General features: G+C 40.2%; 1 protein-coding gene across 1 annotated transcript in view; it reads right to left on the bottom strand.

The window, feature by feature from the left end:
• LOC126260271 (eukaryotic translation initiation factor 5B-like) overlaps positions 1 to 16,322 on the bottom strand; it is a 561,696-nt gene that overhangs the window by 296,730 nt on the left and 248,644 nt on the right. Inside the window, exon 6 of the mRNA XM_049957597.1 lies at positions 2,605 to 2,662. Coding sequence (XP_049813554.1) covers positions 2,605 to 2,662 — 58 coding nt within the window. The remainder of the gene's footprint in view (positions 1 to 2,604; positions 2,663 to 16,322) is intronic.

Raw genomic sequence — 16,322 nt, 5'->3', positions numbered from 1 at the left:
AAGGAAGTGGCTGGTCTGCAGAGACAGGTCGAGAATATAGAATCAGTGCGTAGTGGGGATGTCCGTGTTACTGATAAGTCGCATATATGTACAGTACTTAATAATCACTTTCTGAATATAGCAGGTGAACTAAATAGAAACCTAGTCCCAACAGGGAATCATATAGCGCTCTTAGAAAAAAGTGTTCCGAGACTGTTACCTGAAATGCTCCTCCATGATACTGACAAGAGGGAGATTGAGTTAATAATTAAATCACTAAAGACCAAGAACTCTCATGGATATGACGGGGTATCTAGCAGAATACTGAAGTATTGTTCCACGTATGTTAGCTCAGTACTTAGCCATATCTGTAGCTTTTCCTTTAGGAGTGGTCGGTTTCCTGACCGATTAAAGTACTCGGTAGTGAAGCCACTTTATAAAAAGGGAGACAGGGATAATGTTGATAATTATAGACCTATTTCTATGACATCGGTGTTTGCTAAAGTTATCGAGAGGGTTGTATATACAAGGTTACTGCAGCATTTAAATTCACATAATTTGCTGTCAAATGTACAGTTTGGTTTTAGAAATGGCTTAACAACTGAAAATGCTATAGTCTCTTTTCTCTGTGAGGTTTTGGACGGATTAAATAAAAGGTTGCAAACGTTAGGTGTTTTCTTTGATTTAACGAAGGCTTTTGACTGTGTTGACCACAAAATATTACTGCAGAAGTTGGAACATTATGGAGTAAGGGGAGTAGCTTACAATTGGTTCGCCTCCTACTTTAAGAACAGAAAGCAGAAGGTAATCCTCCGCAATATTGAGAGTGGTAATGATGTTCAGTCCCAATGGGGCACTGTTAAATGGGGCGTTCCCCAGGGGTCAGTGCTGGAGCCACTGCTGTTTCTTGTTTATATAAATGATATGCCTTCTAGTATTACAGGTGATTCAAAAATATTTCTGTTTGCTGATGGCACCACCTTGGTAGTGAAGGATCTTGTGTGTAATATTGAAACATTATCAAATAATGTAGTTCATGATATAAGTTCGTGGCTTGTGGAAAATAATATGATGCTAAATCACAGTAAGACTCAGTTTTTACAGTTTCTAACTCACAATTCAACAAGAACTGACATTTTAATCAGACAGAATTGGCATGTTATAAGCGAGACGGAACAGTTCAAGTTCCTAGGCGTACGGATAGATAGTAAGCTGTTGTGGAAAGCCCATGTTCAGGATCTTGTTCAGAAACTAAATGCCGCTTTATTTACCATTAGAACAGTATCTGAAATAAGTGACATTTCAACACGAAAAGTAGTATACTTCGCATATTTTCATACGCTTATGTCATATGGTATTATTTTTTGGGGTAATTCTTCTGATTCAAAAAGGGTATTTTTGGCTCAAAAACGGGCTGTTCGAGCTATGTATGGTGTAAGTTCGAAAACCTCTTGTCGACCCCTATTCAATAGTCTGGGAATTTTGACATTGCCCTCACAGTATGTATTTTCTTTAATGTCGTTTGTTGTTAGCAATATTAGCTTATTCCCAAGAGTTAGCAGCTTTCACTCAGTTAATACTAGGCAGAAATCAAATCTGCATGTGGAATGCACTTCCTTGACTCTTGTGCAGAAAGGAGTGCAGTATTCTGCTGCATCCATTTTCAATAAGCTACCACAAGAACTCAAAAATCTTAGCAGTAGCCCAAACACTTTTAAGTCTAAACTGAAGAGTTTCCTCATGGCTCACTCCTTCTATTCTGTCGAGGAGCTCCTGGAAGAGCTAAAAAATTAAGCAAATTCCAGTGTTACATTCTTGATTTTCTTTATTTAAACTAACGACTTGTCGCCTGAATATGTTTCTTATATTTCATTTTATCTGTTTCTACAATTGTGTTATAATTTCATGTATTGACTCGTTCCATGACCATGGAGACTTCTCCTAAATGTGGTCCCACGGAACAATAAATAAATAAATAAATAAATGACCATTTACCAACAGGATGGGGCACCACCATACAGGCACGCGTAAGTGCAGGAATTTTTAAATGAAAGTATTACTGAACGATGGACCAGTTGCAATGGAGTAAATGATTCAGACTTACATTACTGGCCTCCAAGGTCACCAGACCTGATTGTATGTGATTATTTATTGTGGGGGTTTATGAAAAACTCTGGTTATGTGCCTCCATTACCAACAATAATGAGTGAACTGAGACATCGCATGATAGAAACTGAGGAAGCTGTAACTCGATATATGTTCGCTGCAGTGTGTGAACAATTTGAATACTGCGCTGACGTATACCAGGCATCTCAAGGGGAAGCACATTGTACAACTATGAAAAGGTATGAAAAAAACTTTTTGAGTTTGTTGTTCACCAAAAAAACAAAATTCATTGTATATGTTTATTAGTTTCAGAAATATAGATGTCCAAATCCGATGATTCTTTCTGATACACCCTGTATTTATCTCTACTACTGGTTTCTTGTTGTCTAGCATGGTCTTTTTTCTTTACTTGCATGTATTACTTTGTTCAACTATAGCAAAAATAGTGATCACAATGTTTTATGAAGAGTGAATACAACTGGAAATTCGTAAATCAATTATGTGAAATCAGGCTCATACCTTGTTTTCTCCATTGTTTGTATTTCTTCTTGAATCAGTGTCATATGTCCTTCGATACCTGCAAGCAGAGCTTTTTTCCTCATTAAATATTCAGAAAAAATGACAAAAAACATCAACAAAAATCACATGTTGCACTAACATTCTTCAAGCCTAGAGCAGAAAATGCTACACTCAACATACAATTCCAGGAATTACAGATTTCATAATGATCAAACTATAGGATAGTTTGATATGCAAACAGTTTGTTTTAATACTTTGCTATTTATATCACTGAACTGCAGATTTATGGGTAGGACATGGAGGCACTTAACAGATCACAAGAAACATTAGTTGGCATTCGTTTTTCTATAGCCTATAGCAGATGAGGGTCAGAAGACATGTTGGATATGGAAGAGGTAGGGATATACACGATTTTTGAGACCCATACATTATTTAATTGAATGGAAGGGTTATAAATAACAAGTGACATGTAGCAAATCTATTTAAGAATCATTTCTTAAACATAGTAGACAGCACAGGGACCAAGAGTTCAAGAGAAAGATCACAGCAATATGTTGAAGTAACTCTCATAAAATTACATCAAATGAATGTACTACCAGCTTCTACTTCTGTAATTAAGAGGGTCATACATTCTCTCAAGAATAAAAGCTCTTCTGGTTTTTATGGTGTTTCCAATAGAGTACTAAAGATTTGTTCCCACACAATAAGTCCGGTATTGTCCGAAATATGTAATGCATCACTAACCCAAGGCATTTTTGCAGAGAGACTAAAATATGCCATTGTTAAACCCCTCTTTAAGAAAGGTGATAGGACCTATTTCACTGCTGACATCATTTTCCAAAATTTTTGAGGTGGTGGTGTATTCTACAATGGTATCTCACCCTGGCAATAATAATATCCTCAGCAAATGGTTCTAATGGTTCTAATGGCTCTGAGCACTATGGGACTCAACATCTTAGGTCATAAGTCCCCTAGAACTTAGAACTACTTAAACCTAACTAACCTAAGGACATCACACACACCCATGCCCGAGGCAGGATTCGAACCTGCGACCGTAGCAGTCCCGCGGTTCCGGACTGCAGCGCCAGAACCGCTAGACCACCGCGGCCGGCTCCTCAGCAAATCACAGTTTGGTTTTCAGAAGGGTTGCTCTACTAAGAATGCCATTTACATGTTCACACACCACATATTATAAGCATTAAATAACAAAATAGCATTGGTAGGTATTTTCTGTGACATATCCCTTGGCACCTGATTTGTGAATCTTAGATAAATTGAAGTTTTATGGGATTGATGATATAGCCAACCAATGGAACATGCCAAAAGAATGCAGAAAGTTGTACTTAGTAGTAATTCAACCAAAAGAATCCACAGACATAATTCTGACTGGGAAGAAATCACATATGGGCTTCCCAAAGGCTCAATCTTATGTCCACTACTGTTTCTCATATATGTAAATGATCTACAGTCTAATCTAAAACAAGCAAAATTAGTTCTTTTTGCAGATGACACCAGTATTGTAATCACTCCCAGCACACATACAGAAATGGAAGAAACTGTGAACAATGTCATATTCAGTTCTGCACCTCTAGAGGTGCTGCACCAGTGATAAGTGTAACACATGGTGATGAAATAATACATAGGATGGGAACTTCAAAATTCTTAGGTGTCCATACTGATAAGAATTTTTTTTAAAAAAAAAAAAAAGAGGGAAGGATCCATATGGCACAGGCTGTGAAGCAGTCATTAAGATGAGGGATATCATGTTTGGCAGTGTGTTCAGCAACAGGGTGGTCCACTTGTTTCTTGGCCACAGTTTGTTGGTGGTCGTTCATGCAGACAGACAGCTTGTTGGTTGTCATGCCTACATAGAATGCAGCACAGAGGTTGCAGCTTAGCTTGTAAATCACATGACTGGTTTCACAGGTGGCCCTGCCTTTGATGGGATAGGTAATGTTAGTGATCGGACTTGAGTAGGTGGTGGTAGGAGGATGTATGGGACAGGTCTTGCATCTAGATCTACTACAGGGGTTATGAGCCATGAGGTAAGGGATTGGGAGCAGAAGTTGTGTAAGGATGCACGAGTATACTGTGTAGGTTTGGTGGACAGCGGAAGACCACAGAAGGAAGGGTCAGAAGGATAGTGGGTAGGACATTTCTTATTTCAGGGCACAACGAGAGGTAATCGAAACCCTGGCGGAGAATGTAATTCAGTTGCTCCAGTCCCGGATGGTACTGAGTTACGAGGGGAATGCTCCTCTATGGCCGGATTGTGGGAGTTTGGGAGGTGGTGGAAGACTGGAAAGATAAGGCATGGGAGATTTGTTTTACTACGGGGATGGGAGGATAATTACGGTCAGTGAAGGCTTCAGTGAGACCCTCGGTATATTTTGAGAGGGACTGCTTGTCACTGCAGATGCGATGACCATGGGGGGCTAGGCTGTACGGAAGGGACTTCTTGGTATGAAATGGGTGGCAGCTGTTGAAGTGGAGGTATTGCTGGTGGTTAGTAGGTTTGATATGGACGGAGGTACCAATGGAGCCATCTCTGAGGTGAAGGTCAACATCTAGGAAGGTGGCTCGATGGGTTGAGCAGGACCAGGTGAAGCAAATGGGAGAGAAGTTGTTGAGGTTCTGGAGGAATGTGAATAAGGTGTCCTCACCTTTAATCCAGATAGCAAAGATGTCATCAATGAATCTGAACCAGTGAGGGGTTTAGAATTCTGGGTTTTTAGGAAGGATTCATCTAGATGGCCCATGAATAGGTTAGCATAGGATGGTGCCATGCGGGTGCCCATAGCTGTACCGCAGATTTGTTTGTAGGTAATGCATTCAAAGGAGAAGTAATTGAGGGTGAGGATATAGTTGGTCATGGAGACTACGAAGGAGGTTGTTGGTTTGGAATCCATAGGGCCTCTGGGAAGGTAGTTTTCAACAGCAGTAAGGCCATGGGCATTAGGAATGTTAGTGTGCATGGAGGTGGCATCAATAGTGATGAGGAGGGCACCATGTGGTAAAGGGACAGGAGCTGTGGAGAGTCGGTGGTGGAAATCTTTTATATAGGAGGGTAGGTTCCAGGTAACAGATTGAAGGTGTTGGGTCTATGAGAGCAGAGATTCTCTCAGTGGGGGCACAGTAACCAGCCACAATGGGGCGTCCTGGGTTGTTAGGTTTATGGACTTTAGGAAGCATGTAGACAGTATGAGTGCAGGGAGTGGTAGGGGTGAGTAAGAGAGATGGACTCCAGGGAGAGGGTCTGGGATGGGCCTAAGGATTTGAGTAGTGACTGGAGATCCTGCTGGATTACTGGAAAGGGGTCACAGTGGCAAGGTTTGTAGGTGGAAGTATCTGACAGCTGGCAGAATCCTTCCATCAGGTAATCCTTGCAGTTCAAAACAGCAGTGATGGAGCCTTTGTCTGCAGGTAGGATTTTAATGTCAGGATCAGTTTTTATATAGTGGACTGCGATTATTTCTGTGGATGCATCTGCATGTTGAAGGATTTGGGGAATGATGGTAAGGCAAGGTTCGAAGTTAAGAAATTCTGGAAAGTTAACAGGGGGTGATTTGGGGGCAATGGGGGTGGATCATGGCTAGATGGAGGAGTGAACTGAGTCTCTGGTTGACTCTGATTGGTATGACTGGTGGCGAAAAACTGTTTCTACTGTAGGGACCAGGAGAAGGAGAGAAAGTCTTTAAAAAGTCCTGTGTGACAGAATTTGGGAGTGGGGCAAAAAGGTGAGGCCTTTGGAGAGGACTGATATTTCTGTGGAGCTACGGTTTCTGGAGGAAAGGTTCATGAATGTGTTGTGGGATTGTTTAGGTTCTGGATTCTGTTTGGTGGTGGGAGGGAGTTTTGGAGGGTGGGGTAAGTGTACTAGGTCTGTGAGACAGGGTTTGTCAGCTATGACGGGACATGGGGGAGGTTTGGAGGTGGTTGTAGAGGTGGTGGACGGTGGTACTCCAAGGTGAGAATAGGAAGTAAATAGGATGGAGAGCTTTTTGAGGTGGCGTTGTGCATATTGCTCAAGTTCCTGCAGGGCAAGAGTTTCAATGTGTGTTCTGGGTTAGAGGAATTTGGGATTGCATAGCAGGAGAATTTTGCGGATGGAGAGGAGGTATTGCACGGAGGTTCCGGCTTGATTGACTTGGTTTTGCAGGACTATGTTGGTCAGGGCTAAGGATCGACAGAATCTGAACAGGTGGAGGTCATTGTAGAAGGAGGGGTGGCAGCCAGAGATGGGTAAATTGATGGTAAGGTCATTAGAGGGTTTCCATGAGGCAAGCAACAAAGCAGGAACAATATGTGGGACTGGTATCTGGCTAGGGATAAGGAAACTTTTCTGTACTGGCGCAGATGTAAGGAACAAGAATCAATGGTGTCGGAAAAATGCGAAAAATTTCATAAATAATGAAGAATTACGTCCAAAAAATTTCGCAAAAATGCACCCAAATACGTGTGAAAAATCTCGAAAAGGAAGAAATGGATGCAAAAGGTGGAAACAAGATGAAATCTGAGGGAGTCGACAATAGCAAAAGGCGAAAACTCACTAAAATAGGAGAGAAGTCCCAAGGATCAATGTAAAGGCTAACTAATAAAAAAATATACATTTCTGTGGGTAGCAGATCTGAGGGTGAATAAGTGTGAATGGGGGAGGGAGGGGGGGGGGATGGTAGATGTGACTGGATGGTGGAATTAGTGAGTGTGAACTGAAATAGAATGGAGAAACTGTGTGGGGTGGAGAGAGGTTCATAGGATGAGATACAATATTGTGTGGCACTGGAAAGGTGCGGGAGGTAACATGCAGAAATATGGGAAATGACACAGGGAAAGTGACAAATTTGAAAGTATAGGATTAATTATATCGGTGGAAGTAATGTGGGACATAAGATGCTGCACCAACAATCAGCGTGGTCTTGTAGCCATCTTTTGTGCATGGCCGAGACAGCTGATACAGTGTGGCTCATGAGTAGATCGTGCAGTGCGGTTTGTAAGGCGAGAAGAGAAAAACAGGAAAGAAGAGATAAAGGACGGACATTGAGTATAGTGATGCAAAAGAAAATAGTAACAAAGGAAAACAGCACTGGGTTAGGATCGAAGAAAAGCCATCAGGCAGAAAGGAAAATCCAGGATCGAATGTAACAATATTATGAGAAGGAAAGTTGCTAATCACCATATAGCAGAGATGCTGAGTCGCAGATATGCACAACAAAAAGACGATTGTAGTCTCAGGCAATTGAAACCACAGTGCGAGTAGCAGCACCAGTGCCTGATAGGAGTGGTGACTGGATGGGGATGAGGAGGAGACTGGTGTGGGGAGGGGGAGGGTGGCGGAGGTCAGACAGAGGGTAAGGGAGAGGTGAGGGTGGGGAAGGGGGTAGGGGGAGTAGTGGAAAAGGAGACGAATAAAAAGATTGTCTACATGGCTAACCATAACGCACTGATGATAGCTGCACTCTTAGCTGAAAACTTGATCTGCAGTAAGAAAGACGACTTATTATGACTGATTCTGACCTCCTTTCTGTCTTAGATATAAGACTGGTGCAGGCAGAATGAGATTTTCCAGTGCCAAAGATGAGTAAATAAGTACAGGCATTCTTGGGACTCTCATACTATTAGAGGAATTTTTGTAAGGGAGTTTGCTGATATAGTGCGGCCACCTATGCAGATAATGAAAAAGGATGCAAAATCTATGTGGATGGAGGAATGTCAGATGGCATTCAAAGACCAGAAGAGACTTTGGATGTCAAGTTCAGTGTTGGTGTTTCTGGATTTCTAGAGCTTATATTGTGCTGTGATGCATCTTATCATGTTCTAAATCAGCCAATCAATAGTAAAGAATACCCTATTGCTTTTGCATCAAGACAATGTAATAGGGCCAAGATGAACTATTCAACCATGGAGAGAAAAATGCTTTACAGGGAGAAGTTTAAAGTTGTAACCAACCCTACTGCTCTGAAATGGTTATTAGGACTGTGGTTATCAGATGTTTAACTGTGTCCAGCAGACTAACAAGATGGGTGTTAAGACACAGTGAGTTTTACTGCGAAGTAGTTCACAAACTTGGCTTAAGTTTCTGAGTCTAAGGGCACCCATATTTTCTTTATAGCTGGTGGCAAAATTTCTACCTGACTGTCCTATGTGGAAACAAGAACATGTGCATGTGACTTTGTATATGATGGAGGTTTGATGGCACTTTTCAGTGTACTTATTATTGTAAATAATTTTATTCTGTAGTTTATTGTCTATGTAGAAGGATATTTTTATGTTAAACGGTCTGAAAGATTTGCAGGTGTGCACGATTCTTTGCCATGGAATGGACGACACAAATTTTGACATTTCTTTCTTAACTTGAAATGGTGATGGTGTTTGCTTAAGTATATATTGGATTTTTTCAACTAGGGAGTTTATGAGGGTGATGTTACACCCATTATTTTGGGCTATAGATTGAAGGTACATTAACTTCATTACATGCATCTGCTTCACTGATGGGGATATGGAGCTTACGATTTACAGATGACCTGAAGAAAGCCTTTTTATGTTGGTTCGGCTGGCATGAAGTACTGTTAATGGCAACATCAGTGGTGGTGGCTTTTCTATATATTTGGAAAGCATACTTGTTATTGTGACTGGAAATAGTCATATTAAGGAAATTAATTACTTTGGTTATCAGATGTTTAACTGTGAATTTGATGTGTGAGTGCATTTTATTCATTTTGTCTGCTAGGTTATTTAGTTCTTCTTTCACACCATTGAAAAGTATTATTGAGTCATCTGCATATATTTTATAAAATATGATTCTGTCTGTAAATTGTGGATGAATAAAGAAGAACTCCCATTCTAGACTATGTATAAGTATGTCAGCTATCAATGCTGCTACCCATTGTTAGATCATTGTTTTGCATGTAGAACTTGCTGTCGAATGAAAAATAGTTATGTGAGAGGATTAATTCAAGCAACATAGTGAGATCATAAATTTCTGCATTGGTTAGGTTTTTGTACTTGATTAAATACTTTTGCATTATTGAGAGAGAGTCCTTCCAGGAAATGTTTGCGTAGTATTTACTATGTCAAAGGAGGCAAACGTTGCTGTATATAGCACTATTAACTCCTTAATGATGCTGATTAACTCAAAGCTGTTTGTAATTGAAAAGCTATTTTCAAAGGTGTAACTTTGCCTTCAGAATATCATGAAGTTTCCTGGTAGTTCATAGTTGAACAACAGACAAGGCAAGGAATTAATTTCCATGATATGACTATTTCCAGTCAGAATAACAAGCATTCTTTCCAAATAGATAGAAAAGCCACTACCACTGATGTTGCCATTAACAATACCTCATGCCATCTGAAACAACATAAAACTGTTTTCTTTAAGTCATCTGTAAACCATATGCTCCACATCCCCATCAGAGAAGTGGATGAACGTAACAACATTAACATAATTACACCCATAGTCCAACCTCCTTCATGAACACCCTAGTTGATAAAATCCAACATAAACTTAAGCAACCACCACACCATTACAAGATGATGATGATGATGAAATGCCAGAATTTGTCAGCCTTCCTTTCCTTAGCAAAGTGTAATACAAACTCGCAAATCTTTTCAGATCTCTGAACATAAAAATATCTTTCTACATAGAAAATAAACCACAGAATAAAGTTGTTCAAAGTAATAAATCCACTGAAGAGTGGCAACAAAAGTCTGGCATCTACAAAGTCACATGTTCCTGAAATTGCTTCTATGTAGTACAAACAGGCAGAAATCTTGCAACCGGCTACAAAGAACATATGTATGCCCTTTGATTCAAAAACTTTTAAGTCCGGCTTTGCATCACATATCGCTCGTCATGAATACTCTATTGGTGCTATCAATGACAATCTTTCTGTTTTAAACATTACTGCGAAACAGTTGCACATGGATTTTCTTGAACATTTAGATATTTACAGTCACAAGCTAAAATTACCTCAAAAATCCTTAATGAACAAATTGAGTCAATGCAAAACTTTTTCTTCCAGAATTTGCAAGACATCCTGGCACCAAATCACCAAAAACAACAATAATCAGGCATATTCACTTTCCTGCATAAATTAAATCCTCTTAGACTTGTAAAAACTATGGTATTCTGTAACTTAATTACATAGCAAATATTTCACCCCCTTAGTCATGTAACAACTACAACATGTTTTAACTCATTCAATTTTTCATTACAGAGTAAATAGTACACTCTGTTTATCTTCTATGTGCCTTTTTAATATATATTTTAATATATATTACCTGTATACTGTAAATGTTCAAATGTGTGTGAAATCTTACGGGACTTAACTGCTAAGGTCATCAGTCCCTAAGCTTACACACTACTTAACCTAAATTATCCTAAGGACAAACACACATACACACACACACACATGCCCGAGGGAGGACTCGAACCTCTGCCAGGACCAGCCGCACAGTCCATGACTGCAGCGCCTTAGACCGCTCCGCTAATCCCACGTGGCATACTGTAAATATAAAATTCCATGCAAAAATAATAACTACTTACGTGTTTGGGGTAAACCTCTTTTATTTTTCAACATAGTCTCCTTTTAGACTTATACACTTTGTCCAACGCTGTTCTAATTTGTTGATCCATTCCGAATAATAGGAATTGTCCAAGTCTGCAAAATAGCTATTAGTTGCTGCAATCACCTCCTCGTTTCAATAAAATCTTTGTCCCACCAGCCATTTCTTCAAATTGGGGAACAAATAATAGTCCGAGGGAACCAAGTCTGGAGAATAGAGGGAGGGAGGGGGGGGGGGTTATGTGAAACGAGTTGGAATCCTACTTCCATTAATTTTGCGACCACAACTGCTGAGGTGTGTGCTAGTACATTGTCGTGATGGAAAAGGACTTTTTGCGGTCCAATTGTCGGTGTTTTTCTTGCAGCACCGTTTTCAAATGGTCCAATAACGATGAATAATATGCACCTGTAATAGTTTTACCCTTTTCCAGATAGTCAATGAGGATTATCCCTTGCGAATCCCAAAAGACAGTCACCATAACCTTTCCGGGCGAAGGACTGGTCTTCGCCTTTTTTTGGTGCAGATTCTCTCTTGGTAACCCATTGTTTAGATTGTTGTTTGGTCTCAGGAGTATAGTAATGTATTCATGTTTCATCCACAGTGACGAAACGACGCTTCAAGTCCTGCGGATTCTTCCTGAACAGCTGCAAACCATCCTTGCAACACTTCACGCGATTCCATTTTTGGTCAAGCATGAGAAATCGCGGAACCCAGCTCACGGATAGCTTTCTCATGTCCAACTGTTTATGCAAAATATTATGTACCCATTCATTCGAGATGCCCACAGCACTAGCAATCTCACATACCTTAACTCTTCTGTCATCCATCACCATATCATAGATTTTATCAAATATTTCTGGAGTCGTAACCTCTACAGAGTGTCCAGAATGTTCAGCATCACTTGTGCCCATATGGCCACTCCGAAAATTTTGAAACCACTTATAAACTGTTCTAATCGAAGGTGCAGAGTCACCGTAATGTTTATCAAGCTTCTCTTTAGTCTCCTGAGGTGTTTCGCCTTTCATGAAGTAATGTTTAATCACCACACGAAATTTTTCTTCGTCCATTTTTTGATAATCACTCGACTTCCTTGATTCACACAAATGGCAAACACAAATAAATAGACCAATATGGCTGAAACTTGAGTGTGCGTTCTATCCAAAGATGCTACTAACTAAACATGATCTTGATATGAGCCGGTGGTGTCATCTCTCGAACTCTGCATGGACTTTTCAAACGCCCCTCATATGATGTTCCTGTAACACCATCTGATGATGAGCCTGCAATGGCTCAAAAACTAGTTAATGGTACAATAGCTCATATCTAAAATCCAAAAAAGTGACTGGCTGCACATTTATACCCAGATAAATTGCCAATTTAAATCATAGTTGCAGTTCGTCATCCATAATGGATATACTGAAAATATTTACTAGTGTCAGGGGAGGTGATGACATTGGAGGTCTGTTTATGGATGAGATGGATAGAATACTCCCTGTCAAGGAAGTCTCTGGTAAGATTATCAGTATATCTTGACAGCTCCTGCCTTCTGTTGTGGATGCAGCTTCCATAGGTGGCAAGGCTGCCAGAAAAAGACTTTTTGACGTGGAAGGAGTGACATATGTCAAAGTGGAGGTACTGATGATGGTTAGTGTGCTTGATATGAACAGACCTATTTATGAAGCCATATCAAGTGCACCAACCACCAACAGTACTCGTATCACTGCTTTGTCAGCTATCACCTGTTTTCGAACTTCTTCAGGCTCATCTTCAGATGGTGCACATAGAAGTTATACATCAATTTCCAAAGTGTGGTGCTGGGTGCTCGCTCTGAGCCATGAAGATAGACAAAACAACTTTAATATGTGCCATGAGTAATGTTTATACAGCAAGTTGCATTGGTAAAAGGATCTATTACTTACTGCAACAGTATGAGAAGTTTTGTAATTGTTACGCACCTGGCAGATTCCACTGTAGTTGCCAATTTGGTACAGGTCATTCACTTTCCACTATGGATATAGATACTGGTGGCGGTAATTAAAGTTCCAGTTTCAAAATGCTGTAGAAAGAAAACCACTGCTCAGCATGTTGTCAAATTACAATGTGCAAACCACCAAACACACAGCACATTGCTTCTCATCAGTTCGCGTCCAAGACACCTAACATGACTGTCTCCAAGAAGGATTACGCACTGCTCGTAAAGCTCCTTTACACGAATGGTGACTATGCACAGCAGCCCTGAAGAAGATCTGGACACTCAGGGGTATGAAAAATGGCATTGGTATGATGTCTGCTAAGGATCTGGAGAAAACGACAACAAAATTCGAAAAGACAGGCTGTTTTGAAGTGCAACGTAGCAGAGAGAGCAAACCAGCTGATCCAACTTCTGTCGTAGATGTGGCCAAAACATTGCAGGAGAGTCTGAGCAGTGGTGGACAAACATGCAGTGCACAGGGAATTGCCTGAACATTGGACATGCCTGCGAACATGGTACATAAAATCCTACGAAACATCCTGCATAGCTATCTGTGCAAAATCATCCAAGTTCCCTTCCTCCTGACCTCCCAGCAAGACAGACATTCACTCTGGTATTTCTTGCTCACACAGAAGTCAACAATGAATCGCTGTGGTACATTCTGTGGACAGACAAAGCCCATTTCCATTTCCAAAGACATGATAATAGAAAGACATACAGAATATGGGCAATAGAAAATCTGCACAAGGAGATGAGTCTTGCAGGTCCTGTTGCCTGTACTGTCGTCACTGGTAAATGCTATGAGAGTCTTTCGCACACTAACGTCATTCAAACACTTTAATAGCATAGAAGCGTGCATAGGATCATTTTTTGCAAGATGGCACCCTTCTGCACATTTCACAGCCAGGTACGTCACTGCTGCAGAGGCAATTGAGAAAGGCTACAATTATCAGACTTCATTTTCCCATAGACTGGCCATCCAGATCACCTGATCTTAATCTGCATGACTTTTGACTGTGCGGTTATCTGAAAGATCTACATCTACATCTACGTAATTACTCTTCTATTCACAATAGAGTGCCTGGCAGAGGGTTCAATGAACCACCTTCAAGCTGCCTCTCTACAGTTCCACTCTTGAAAGGTGCGCGGGAAAATGAGCTCTCAAATTTTTCTGTGCGAGCCCCGATTTCTCTTATTTTATTGTGATGGTCATTTCTTCCTATGTAGGTGGGTACCAACAGAATGTTTTCACAATTGGAGGAGAAAACTAGATCCTGTCGCAACGAAAAATGCTTTTGTTTTAATGATTGCCACTCCAATTCCAGTATCATGTCTGTGGCACTATCTCTTCTATTTCCTGATAATACAAAACGAGGTGCCCTTCTTTGAACTTTTCTGGTGTCATCCACCAGTCCCACCCGATGTGGTTCCCACACCATGAAATCAATACTCCAGAATAAGGTGGACAAGTGTGGTGTAAGCAGTCTCTTTAGTAGACCTGTTGCACCTTCTAAGTGTTCTGCCAATGAATCGCAGTCTTTGATTTGCAACATTATCTAAGTGATCGTTCCAATTTAGGTTATTTGTAATCCCTAAGTATTTAGTTGAATTTACAGCCTTCAGATTTGTGCGACTTATTGCACAATTGAAAGTTAGCAGTTTTTTTAGTACTCATGTGAATAACTTCACACTTTTCTTTATTCAGGCTCAATTGCTACTTTTTGCACCATACTCATTTTGCAATTTGTTTGGGTCATCTGATGACTTTACAAGACAGTAAATGACACCATCATCTGTAAACAATCTAAGAGGGCTACTCATATTGTCTCCTATGTCATTAATATAGATCAGGAACGACAGAGGGACTATAACACTCCCTTGGGGAATGCCAGATGTTACTTCTGTTTTACTCAATGACTTTCAGTCTATTACTACGAACTCTGACCTTTCTGACAGGATATCACGAATCCATTCGCACTACTGAGACGATATTCCATAGGCATGCAGTTTAGTTAGAAGACGATTGTGAGGAACAGTGTTGATAGCACTCATTACTTCACGCATATAAAGAGCTAGTTGTGTTTCATAAGAACGATGTTTTCTGAATCCGTGCTGACTATGTGTCAATAAATCGTTTTCTTTGATGTAATTCATAATGTTGAAACACAGTATATGTTCCAGAACACTACTGCAAATCGACGTTAGTGATATGGGCATGTAATTCAACGAAGTACTCCTATTTCCCTTTTTGGGTATTGGTGTGACTTGAGCAATTTTCCAGTCTTTAGGTACAGATCTTTCTATGAGCGAGCGGTTGTATATAATTGCTAAATATGGAGCTATTGTATCAGCATACTCTCAAAGGAACCTGACTGGTATACAATCTGGACTGGAGGCCTTGCCTTTATTAAATGATTTAAGCGGCTTTGCTACACCGAGAATATCTACTTCTGTTTTTCATCTTGGCAGTTGTTCTTTATTCAAATTCACGAATATTTACTTCATCATCTTTGGTGAAAGAGTTTCCGAAAATCGTGTTTAATAACTCTGCTTTAGTGGCACTGTCATCATTGATGTCAGTGTTGTTATCGTGAAGTGAAGGTATTGATTGCGTCTTACCACTGGTGTGTTTTGTGTATGGGCAGAATCTCTTTGGGTTTTGTGCCAGATTCGGAGATGATGTGTTCGGTGCTTCAATTACAAACATGATTGAACTGAAGGCACACACTATGCAATGCACTGTGAACATGACCCTTGAAAAACTCTGATCTATTGTGGAAAATGCTGTTTCTACATTTTGATACTGTGGCAGAAAATGGTGGACAGCATCCTGACCATGTCTTGCACGAGTCTCACATCAATTAGAATTTGATGTCATTTTGTTCCATAAAGCTTTAAACATCACATGATGTCATTTTGCTTCTTATGCAGATTTTGGCCACAGGACAGTTAAAAATGGGTTTTAACAATCGAATGTGGTACGAGCTTGCCAAGGTGGATGAGCTTACTTAACTAACAGTGCCACAACCATTTACTGCTGAACATTTGCAGTCTTTCACTGTGAATAGTACTGGTGGTGTGATATGCAACTCAAACCATAGCCATCATATTGCAATTCATCTGTCATTTGTAGCCTTTTACGTTAACATGCTTACAGTACCATCTATTAGTAAAATTTTCTTTC

This window comes from Schistocerca nitens, chromosome 5 (genome assembly GCF_023898315.1).
Source record: "Schistocerca nitens isolate TAMUIC-IGC-003100 chromosome 5, iqSchNite1.1, whole genome shotgun sequence".
Taxonomy (NCBI): domain Eukaryota; kingdom Metazoa; phylum Arthropoda; class Insecta; order Orthoptera; family Acrididae; genus Schistocerca; species Schistocerca nitens.
This window is presented reverse-complemented; position numbering and strand designations above follow the sequence as displayed.